This window comes from Epargyreus clarus, unplaced genomic scaffold, assembly GCF_041222505.1.
Source record: "Epargyreus clarus isolate Ecla_fem2 unplaced genomic scaffold, WU_Ecla_fem_2.2 ptg000024l, whole genome shotgun sequence".
Classification (NCBI taxonomy): Eukaryota; Metazoa; Arthropoda; class Insecta; order Lepidoptera; family Hesperiidae; genus Epargyreus; species Epargyreus clarus.
In genome coordinates, this window is record NW_027332231.1 from 13,808,771 (window position 1) to 13,820,388 (window position 11,618).

General features: G+C 41.8%; 2 protein-coding genes across 2 annotated transcripts; one reads left to right on the forward strand and one right to left on the reverse strand.

Moving 5' to 3' along the window:
* Window positions 1-355: 355 nt before the first annotated feature.
* On the reverse strand, window positions 356-6,914 carry mrn (general transcription factor IIH subunit 4 marionette). The gene is made up of 11 exons (XM_073086298.1): window positions 6,643-6,914; window positions 5,796-5,900; window positions 5,284-5,415; window positions 4,603-4,788; window positions 4,125-4,197; window positions 3,695-3,802; window positions 3,288-3,371; window positions 2,558-2,748; window positions 1,738-1,852; window positions 1,339-1,479; window positions 356-933 (listed from the first exon to the last, which is right to left on the reverse strand). The coding sequence occupies exons 1-11, from the start codon at window positions 6,786-6,788 to the stop codon at window positions 763-765; spliced, it is 1,452 nt and encodes a 483-aa protein (XP_072942399.1). The 5' UTR covers window positions 6,789-6,914; the 3' UTR covers window positions 356-762.
* A 621-nt stretch (window positions 6,915-7,535) lies between these two features.
* On the forward strand, window positions 7,536-10,314 carry LOC140752120 (uncharacterized). Its single transcript, XM_073086299.1, has one exon. It carries the CDS (start codon window positions 7,917-7,919, stop codon window positions 8,613-8,615), a length of 699 nt encoding a protein of 232 aa, XP_072942400.1. The 5' UTR covers window positions 7,536-7,916; the 3' UTR covers window positions 8,616-10,314.
* The last annotated feature ends 1,304 nt before the right edge of the window (window positions 10,315-11,618 follow it).

An 11,618-nucleotide genomic window follows, 5' to 3' on the forward strand; every position in this document is an offset into this window, starting at 1 on the left:
ATAGAAATGTACGCGTGTGACGGGTTTTTTTACGGTATTGAACAACGTTTCCGTGCCCTCAGATGCGCAGCGCCATAGAAACGTACGTGTGACGAGTTTTTTTACGGTATTGAACAACGTTCGGCTGCTCGCATACTGTATCGCAAAACTAGGTGATGTGATGTGTGTCTAGAACGTGAGGAACAGATTCGTGGCTCCATGGACAAGAGCCCGATGCTCTTAAAATTACGTGCATTAACATTTGTTTAACTTTTGTATTTTTTATGAAGTCCCATGTTTAAGTGTTCTTATTTTTTCTTAATTTAATAATAATAAATAATTTTAATTCGATTAAAAATAAAATGAAGCGAAATAGTAGAAAAACTTATTTATTTACAATATTAATAGTCAATTACATTTACAAATTTCACATGTTATTTGTATATTGAGGAAAACAATACCGCAAGAAATATAAAACTTATTTTAATTACATGAACTACAACTGTTATAAAGGCTTTCCTCTTGCCAAGTCTTTGCAGCTTGCTTGTATTATAATTACTTTGGCGATTCGTATATTGATAAGTTATTTCACATACCATCAAAAACGAGTGTTATATACCGATAATGCGTTGAGCGTATATAAACAACACTAGCGGCTCGCAGCCTAGGGAGCGTAAAGGGCCGCTAGAGCGCGTTGGAGGCCGTCCTTTGCTACGTCAGCGCGCCTTACTGTCATGTGTAGTGCGCAGTGCCACTGGCGGCGCGGCGGAGGGGGCGAGGGCCCTAGAGCGCGCCGGAGGGTGTGCCCTTCTTGGCGTGCGCGGAGTGGCGCTTCCAGAAGCGCTTGATGTCGTCGTGGCCGGCGCGCGTCACCACCATGGTGCGCGCGCGCTCGCTCTGCCACGTCAGCGCGCCCTGCTGCCGCGCGTAGTCCCGCAGCACCACGAAGTCCGCCTGCACCATCAACAAAAAATTACAATATCATACAACTTAAAAAAAAACTATTTTCTTTAATGTCAAACGCTGTATTACAACATACAATAAACGTAAAGCACTTATATTGATAGCATAACTGTGTTGTGTGGGTGAAGGCCATGCGTGGGGCCCTTAGGCCCGCCCAACGAGCCGCGAGCATCCATCGAGTGCAACACTATATATGTATTTGCGGCGCTAAGCTAAGTTTGAAGAACAGGATACGATCGGGCGCCGCCGCCCGTCGTACGCGCGCGCCTCTGCAGCGCACCTCATACTATTTTCAAAATTGCTCGCGTGTTTGAGCGTACACACGCGCGTTTTATGTATGTTCAATTAAAAAATATATACTATCATATATACAGATGTTAGTCCAAATGTACTAACCTGTGAGAGAAACTGGTTGTAAACTACTCCCTCGGTGTAGGTGAACCGATTCCGCTCGCTCTCCCATAGGCGGATCTGATCCAGCACGGTGGGCGGTAACACCGACGTCGAGCGAATCCCGCCCGAATCAGTCTTCAACATCTGCACAGAGACAATTTGATGACTTTATATTGTTTGGTTATAACAGTGCCAAGGGACCATCCATAAATTACGTTTCACAAATTTCTTGCGTTCTTCACTCCTGTCCTTGTCACAGTTAGATACATTTTGAATTTAACAAAATTTCTTCACCTAAACAGACTATAAATACTAAATACTTCTACTACTACTACTGTTAAATTTCTCCCTTTCTAATTTACTGTGGTCTTCATTGGATGTAACGAATCCCCTCCACGTTACCTGCGGGTGTGAGTGCAGCTCGAGGTAGTGTATGATCTGCTGCGCGGAGATGCCGCCGCGCAGCGCTTGCCGCACCGACTCCCGCGTCAGCACGCCCACCACCAGGTTCGGGAACCTGGACACACACACAACACCCATGTATAAAATCTATCAATTCGACGTATAAGCTTCATGGGCCACTTTAAAACGTCACTGAGTAAAACTACTAAATAAAAGATTTTGAAAAGGTTACATAATCTACATTGAAGTGGCAAGAATGGAGTACGCTTTAGACTTTTCGAAGTGGAATATGTCAAACAGTGGAGCAGCTGGTCTTAAGGTGCCTTTCCATTTGAGATGTGCCAACTTATAAAGCTATAGATGTGCTAGATCCACTCATAAGATTGCTTGATTTTCATTGACCTTGCTAAGCTTTAGCACATTTTACCTGTTTCACTAACTAGGTTTCAATTTCATACACTGTGAAAGCCACTGTTTAGGATCTTACTTGTTTTGATGAAGATTTCGCTGAAGCACCTTTTCTCGTCTGATTTTGAATATTTTTCTAATACTATAACTATTTGACATGAGTTTTTATTTCTTATAAGACAAATTACGATGTAGTTTAGGCTGTTACTTTTTTCGAATGAATATCATCGCTAAGATGGCCGCGCGTCGTTTCCTCCCACTCTTCGTCGCGGTTATTATGTTGGCGGCAATGAAAAATGCATAGACAGCCACCATTAACCTTGACCAATTTTATAACTATTCTATATTATACTAAATATTGAGTGATTTAAAAGCGGGATAACAAGATCCAAAGGGTGTAGTCGCCCCTCACCTGTACACGAGCTCGGCGAAGAGGCCGAGCAGCGCGACCTGCAGCGCGGTCTGCGTGTAGGCGTACACGCGGTAGTTGGTCTCGACGAGGATGTATCCGGGCTGGCGGCGCGCGGGCAGCGGCGCCGCGCCGTCGCGCACGCACGTGATGTTCAGCGCCAGCCGCGTCGGGTAGAACCGCCCCGCCTTGCGCTGAGAACATCAATACTATTATAATTTCACTAGTGGTGCCCGCGGTTTCGCCCGCAATCCAATGTGAAACATTCCAAAATCAACGACTACTTACTAATTAAAAATTAATTAAAAAAACCTTTTCCCACGGACTAAATTGTGAATCTAAACCATTCTCAAGTCCCCTTGAACACCCTTAACAAATTTCATCAAAATCAGTCCAGTCGTTTAGGAGGAGTTCAGTGACATACACACGCACATAAAAAAAATATATATATATAAAGATAAACATCGCAACACTATCATTGCCAAACCCGTTTTTCCTTTATAAGAAATGGTATTACTCAATTTTAAAGGGTGTAGCATGGCAGAGACACTATTTTTTTCTTTAACTATTTTAACATCGTTTTACTTTTAGAAGTAAACATAAATCTTTTACTCTTCCTGAACCTCCAATCCATTCTTGGACTAATTTAGTTACAAAACTAACAATTTAAGTCTACTCGTAAATTACATGATTAATTAAATAAATACTGGGGATGCAAAATATATGAATTTACCTTTCTCTGATACACCAGTCCGAATTCCCTGAGATGCTGCAGAAATACAAGCATGTTGTTGCTCATGCCTTCTGTACTGTAATCCTAAAACAAAAGGTATATCACATTAAAAAAAGGAATATTAATTCACAGAGCTTGCTTAACATATAAGTTAACGTACAATCATCATCATCATCATCATCAACCCATTATTATTCCACTGCTGGACACGGGTCTCCTCTCAGAATGAGAAGGATTAGGCCATAGTCCACCGCGCTGGACAAGTGCGTCTTGGTAGAGTTCACATACCTTTGCAAACTTTTTTTTTATTTTTAAGATTATCAGTATGTCGCGCTGCATATATTTTATTTTTAAGTTAACATATAAAAAGTATCAATGAACAAATATGAGGTATGGTGTGTTGTTACCTTCCCGAGTGTGCTGAAGCTGAGCTGGTAGAGGAAGGCGAGGCATTCCGCGGCGCTGAGGCTGCGCTTCTCCGCCGTGTGCAGGTAATGTTGCAGGAACAGCCACACCTACCACAACACAATCTCTGTGACTATTTTTTTATGACATTCAAGTGGCTAGTGTGCATGCAGTGCACCTGATAAACAAGATTAGAGTACTGAGGTTCGTCATCATAGCACCCTTGAAAACTAAGTTGGAATATTTTGTATAAGCATTTCTGCCATATCATATCCATCACACTAAGACAGTATTGTAAAAATTGCTGTAATTAATGCAGGTATGGCGGTATGCAAGTACGCCAACGGACCACCACCATGGAATCAAACATTTCTACCATCTTTACAAGTATTGAAATATTGAATAACTATAATTACAGTGTTATGATCATACTTGCTTGGCAGTACTGAGAAGTAGAAACTGGAAGCCGGCGCGCGTGATGACGGCGGACCCATCGTCTGCATCTCTGGAAACAGAAGTTCAAAGTATAAGAATTCGTAAACATATTCTGTAGTAAATTTCACCTCTAACAGTTGGTTGTAATTTTTTTATCTTAAATCTTTAGTGTATATATATGTATGTATTCATGTGCATATAAAAATCATATTTATGTTAAGGGAAAAAAGTTTTGGATACTTATCTGTAGTTAGTTAGATTATGGCCTACAGCCATATAATAATTTCTCATTCTAATGGCCTACCCAAATTAAAACATTTTTTTTGTTTGTCTTGTATTTTTTTATCTCCAATTCTTTGCTTTGTTTCTTATTCTAAGGGTATGTCTATCAAAGAGTCAAATAATCATAACTCTCAGAATACTATTAGCTGTTCTGCTCGTCATAAGCATTGTAGGTGCAATCTACACAGCCTACCTAGTCATGAGACCAGCATGCAGCAGTATCCGCACTGCGTCAGCACTGATGCCCTCGGTCTGGGCGCTGCCCACCATGTAGTGCAGCACGCACTCCCAGCGCTCCAGCGCGTACGCGTCCAGGAAGGCAACGTCGCGCGCCTTGCCGTCTGGCTCTAGGGAGGAAGACATGCTCCACGGGCGACCCCTGGAATAAAAGGGATTAGTTTCCTGACATGTTAAGCAATTCTCAATACAGCTATATGATAGTGGCCGTTGCCAGAGGGAGTTTGTGGTTTGAAAACCCCTGAAATCTTTTTGTTATTATATCCACAGTTTGGGCTAAGTTAAGAATGTTTGTCCCTCCAAAATCACTTCATGTATGGTGTAGTGCTAGTTACTGGTTGAGGAAAAAAAGGCTCGTGAGTTAACAAAATTATGCAATATCATGATCTTGGAAAGATAGGTTAGAAGAAAAATAATGCCAGAGCAATTATTTCTTGGTGACTACCAACATAGCCCCAATTACAGTGTTAAGAACTCACACCATCAAGTATAAGGACTACTTCACACCACACCACTACGTAATGATATAATACACTTAATAATGGATATGACTAACAATGACAAATTCCATACAATTTATCTTCTGTAATAATTTCACTTATATTTTTGTAGTTTTTAAAAAGTTTTTAACACCTACCCTCCAAGGAGTGCAACTTTAAGATTCTTCTTGAAGGATTGTGCAAGCATCCATCCCGGCAGACCTCCTGGGATGGGAGCCTCCTGCCACACCGACAACTCTGATAGGGCTTCACATGCTTTACTCTGTTCCCTGAAAAACAAAACATATGTCATAATAACTATAATACTGTTTTTACATACCAAAGTAGTCTCAAAATCATTTATTTATTTATAGTTGTGCAGATAATTAGCCAAGTCGAACTTGCACATGAAATAATACCACCAAATTTTCATTTATATTCATTCCTAAGCAACAAATACGCTGTAGCCAGCACCGTTACAAATACTCTGTAAAACTGTAACTGTATATCTATTACGGTTAATAAACAGATAAACACAGACGAAAAGACAGCGGAGGCTTAGTAATAGGATTTGGGCACAGAACCCTAATTTTTTTAACCAACAATTAGTTAATGTGTAGGTCTGTACCTACACAAAATAAATACACATAATTTCATTGAAGTGTCATACTTAGCATGGGTCTGTGTGACCCAGGAGGCCACGACGGCCTGCGGCACCGGCTGCTCCACAAACAGCAGACGAATCACAAAGTGCCTAGCCAATTCTGGCAACTCCCTGGAACAAGAAAAATATATGTTCACAATTTAGGGGCCGTTCAAGTATTACGTAACGCAATTTTTGAAGATTTTTGACACCCCCTCCCCCCCTTGTAACGCACCGTAACGTTTTTCTATACCCCCCCCCCCTAACGTTATGTAACACTCAAGTGTCAATTTTTACCCTAAACTCGCTAAAAAGTTGTGTATTACGGAAGACCCCCTCCCGCCCCTGTAACGCATCGTAACGTTTTACAAGAAAAAATTGCGTTACGTAATACTTGAACGACCACTTAACTATGTAATGTATGAATTTTAATAAGTAATGGCTGGCTAGGCCTATGTAAAGCCCTAAGTTTAAATTACAAATAGGTAGTTATTACAAATAGTCATTAGAAGTGTAGACATTTCTTTTTGCTATTAGACTAATCTTTACACATTAAATGCAAACTTACTTGATGTTCAGTTATTGTCACCTCTTAATTGTATAGGAATCTTACATAGATTTGGTCTGGTCACTGATACATTGCCACTATCAAGGAAGATGTTAGAACGCATCATCAATGTAACTACCGGTAGGTGTACACAATATTTAGTTACATTAAATTGTGATAGTATAGCTATAGACAACAGTATACTAACATTAACATCACTGACCCTACAAGTTTAACCAAAATATAACCTCGCAAGATCAAATTTAATTTAACTTTGATACGACTATATATTTATAATATTCCAAATATAAATAATGAAGTCCTTACCGATAAACAGCTAAACATATCGTAGGATAGTTGTACAATGTCTCCAAGAACTGAGGGGAACGGCTTTTTAAATATTCGTGTAAATCTTTGCATTGCAACGTCGGTGAAGGGTTGAGATTTAACGACTTAGACTTCGATTCTGACATGTTTTACTAATTTCTTATCTTAAAATACACAAATAACTAAACACTTTACATACTTATTTATTAGAACTTGCTTCATGTGAGAAACTGAAAAATATAAACAACAGAATTACAAGGCCAAAGGTGTATTCCGTGTATTTGACATTGACATTGCAGACATCTGTCAGAGATGTTAAACTTTTTGTATCTGTAACAGGTGCGTTCGGTATAAAATATTACATGTTTTTAAATAAAATTATTGCATATTTTCAAATGAATAATATTTAAATTAAATTACTTCTTTATAATATGGAAAATTGAAATTTATTAACATTTATTTGGCCTTTATTTTAATTTTTGTAAGGCATGAATATTGTTTCTATTTCTCATTATAAAAAGTTTATAAAGTAAAGAATTACAGCAATTCTCCAGAAGAACCGATTGAAAAATAATAATAAATGATATCAAAATAGATCTACACTATAAGTATAAATAAAATACACTGTACTAGTTTTCTAAAGTTAATAAAATGTTGTTTATGAAGAAGAACTGAATTATTTATGTAAACAATAGTAAAACTTTTTGTGGCAAGTTACCTCCACGCATTTAGGTTCAAAGTCGCTACGAGAAGGGAGGTAGTATTTAATGCCTGTATAATCCCATACCAAAGAGATTTTTTTTAATCTCTTTGTCCCCACAAAAGAAAAAAGGTTTACTCACACATCTAAATTAAGTACGCACACCTGTAAATTTTTGACGTACAAACAGACGTATTGTGCGTGTGTACGCGCACACTAGCGCGACACGGCGAGTTCACCGCATTCATTCCCGTCGGCAGATGGCGGATGCAGTAGACGCCTTCCGTCAGTCGCGTTCAGACAACTCGGCGAGCGCAGTGCGAGTCTGTTTCGCTCAGCACCATTTTGTGTGTATCGTTTCCAACGGGACATTGTGTGTATGTGCTCCGTGAATAATCGCAAGCCACGAGCAGAGTGTACGGTTCGGTCGAGTGTTTCACTTTCGACATGCCCGCGGAGGGATCGATGCGATATCTCGGGCGCTCGTAGAAACCGCGCCTCCGTCATGAGCGAGTGATCGTCGACGTAAAAAAAGTTGACACAGGAAACATGTCTGGGCGGCCCGCCGACGCGGATGCGAGCGAAGGGTTCGAGTTCGAAATTCGAAAGCGGTCATGTCATCGCCTCTCGGATTTCGTATAAGTCACCGTCCAATGTCAAAATCGTGTACATACCGCGAGCGGCGAGCGCGACAATGCAGTCGTTGGTAGTGTGGTGGGCGGTGGTGTCGACGGCCTGGGCGCTGGCGGGCGCCTGCTCGAGCTCCATCTCGAAGCGGCCGGCGCGGCCCGCGCGCCCGCAGCGCCCGCCGCCGCAGCCGCAGCCGCAGCCGCGCCTCAACGTCACCTTCCCCACGTTCAAGTGCGAGCGCGACTACTCGGAGTACTACTGCCTCAACGGCGGCGTGTGCTTCACGGTGGTGATCTCGGACAGCCCCATCTACAACTGCGAGTGCCGCAGCGGGTTCGTGGGGCAGAGGTGCGAGTTCAAGGACCTGGACGACTCGTACGTGCTGACGAGCCGGCAACTGATGATGGAGACGGCGTCGATCGCGGGCGGCGTGACGGTGGCGGTGTTCCTCGCGATTCTAGTCTGCTTCGGGGCGTGGGTGCGGCTGCACCGGCGCGGCAAGGCGCCGCCGCAGGAGGAGCGCGGCCACGTGCAGCTGGTGGCGGTGGCGGCGCCGCGCGCGCGCGTGCGCCTGGCCGCGCAGCCGCCGCACCAGCCGCAGCCGCCGCACCAGCCCCGCCAGCCCCACCAGCCTGCGCTCTAGTGCCACGGACTGTTCACTGTTCATACTGTATTTGTGTACATATAGTTAGATTATGTTGTAAGTTATGTGGATGCTACGGGAGATGTAAGAAAAATTTATGTGATAATTATTTTACAAAGCTTATAATTTATTTGGAAGCAATTTCTTTTGTATATACCGGATCCGAGACGGTCGGAAGGCGCAGCGGCGCATGTGAAATTTCCAGTCCCTCGAAGTTCTCTCGTGGATTGTAATCTGTATTATTTGTTGGTGTTCAGTGTATCGGACTCGTCAGATGAGTGACCGCCATGTACCTAATGCTACTCGCTTCAAGTAGGGCTGTTATGTTATATTATTGGCAAAGTATCGTTGGATACGGGTGCCTGCCCTCCCGGGGCAAAGTGGCTGAACTCCGTTTTGGTTTCATGTAAGATCAGAATATTCTTATTGGAGTTCTCATTGGAAAACTGATGTAAACGGAGCCAGTACGCTTTGTCCCGGGGCGGGCTTTAATATGTTTCTGTTGGTGTCTTCGGCTCCAATGCATGTTATTGTTTTGTAATGTAGCAAATGTTTAGGATGTGGGCCCCCATGTAAGGAGTGATTCCGGGACAGCCCGGCACTCCAGGGGCACGGATGTACGTATAGCTCACAAGTGTCCCGTTGAAGTCCAGGGCTGAGCCCTGTTAGGAAGTCTCTAGAGGGCCGGCGGCCGGGCAGGCCTCCCGCTGCTCTCCCGGCGCGCAGCAGCAGCGGCGCAGTTCCTACGCCGCCCGCCGCCGCCCGCACATTCCATCCCGCGGATAGCGTATTTTACTGGTGTCAGTATTATTTTGTAATACGAGTGTTAAGCCGGCAGCTTTACTTTATTTTTTAATTTATACCTGATATCCCACTGGGATAGAGCTGTATTATATTCGTTGGAAGGCTAAAACGTGCCCGAAACGAGAAGGCTTCTGTAAATATAGCCCGTGTAGGTATTTATTAGATATTTATGAACGTTTATTTATTGACTGCTTTATTTAGTTAAAACTACGATGAACCGCATCCAACTCGCCTAATAACTAATTAACGGTTGCATCCATTAAACCTTGCTAAGCACGGCCTCGCGTATCATTGTATTCCCTTTTGTAATCTCATTATGAATCTCCCTTCTTGTAAAAATCGTAAAACATTGGATGGTGTATAAAACCCACTCTTGCAGTGTGACCCGTCTCATCTATGTATCTAGATTCGAAATCATCTGTTGTCATTTCGATTAAATTTTGATTGTATCAATGAACTCTATGGTGAGGTGTCCGTATTTTTTGTTGTATATTTCTCTGTACATTTCTCTGTAAGGTCGTACTGGAAGAGTGGTTAAAAAAATAGTAAATTAGTTCCTGGGCTGATGACAGCTCGGTCGGAAGCTGTGAAGCCGGCATCGTTTTATTCTAGACCGTTCTACCATTCCTGTGGCAATTTGATGTTTGACGTATATTTTGTATATTCCGCCTTGCCAGCTTCCGAGTCCGTAAATTGCCTATGTGTTGTGATGGTGTGGAGTCCTGTGTCGATTCATATGAGATTGTTTATATGAACATTCCAAAGTATATGTAAAATATTACCTACATCGCGAATAATTTTGAAATATCTGTTAAGACGCTACATTGTTAATTATACAGTTTTCTATTGATAAAATTTGTTAAAAGAAAATTATACGAAACTAAATCCTTAAAAATGTCTTTGATTTGTTTAAACACTGACTCTATTGATTACGTAATGTGAATCATTTTATAATCTTTTATCACACTTTCAAATTATACTCGTAATTGCATATATTATGCAAGTGAACATACACAACACAATACATGAACATTACTACTATTAAAAAATTCTCAGCATAATATATAGACACAGCAAAGTGTATATTTGCTAATCGTGCTAAAGTTATTAATAAGAAAACTTTTTCCTTGTACGCTTTTATAATATAAAAATAAAAATATCCTTAGAATAACTAGTTGCTCGTTACAAGCCAAGTTTACTATATATTCGTTAATCATTTTAATCTTGACCTGCTTTCCGATAAAGACCGAAAGATTCCTAAATTTTTGCTAATTGAACCAATACACCGATACACCAGTTGCTATCAAATAATCTAAGTTGTGCAAATATTTTAATGAGTGGTTGGGCAAGACGGCACGTCACCACCTCCTACTATACGTAAACAGTTTTCGTTAACTTGTGCAATACGTTTACACCTGTTATTTAAATTAGTTCAAAGATAACGTTCGATCGCCGTGAAATTGATGAATGGTCCATTAAAATTAATAATATTTATGTTCAACGTTAGCACGCGAACGAAAGTAGAGGTGAAGTTTTCTCTCGTAATTAAAACGAAATCGAATCAGGAACAATCGGGTTTTTTATCGCGCCTCAACCGCTCGGGGTTCGAAACGGTCGCTTCGGCTCGTATAAAAGACCTAGAAAAAGCTGCGGCGACGCAACGCAACGGCACGGCAGCCCATTGAGGCTCAGGGAGCATATTTTTATGAATAGGTACCCGGGACCGGTCCGCCACCGGCGTCGCATGCACAGAGTTCATTGAATGAGTGGCCGTTCGTTTGTTGACATTCCCCGAAAACCTGCCCCGCCCGGAATAGCCGCGTATCACGAGCTCCCGATGGATGGACACCGACAGAAATAGACGCCGCTCCCGAGTAGATTAAAAGCCGTTTTTGGAGTTCAATACTTAAAGGAGCTTGCTTATTTTGTCGGAATTAGGCGGATGTCGACGCGTCGTGAATAGGGATTTGGGGAAATGTGTTTACGGCGTCGTTAAACCTTTGTGAAACGCAACGGTACGCGCTTTTACAAATGTGTCAATTCCTTACTCATTCATCGTCGTTCATTATCTATCATTCACAAAGAACTGCACTTTCTACGTGTGAGGCGACTTAAATAAATAACAGATACATGTTGTACCTACATTTGTCATAGAGGATAAATATTGCAAAATATTGCGTATTGTTTGGTTAATCAAGA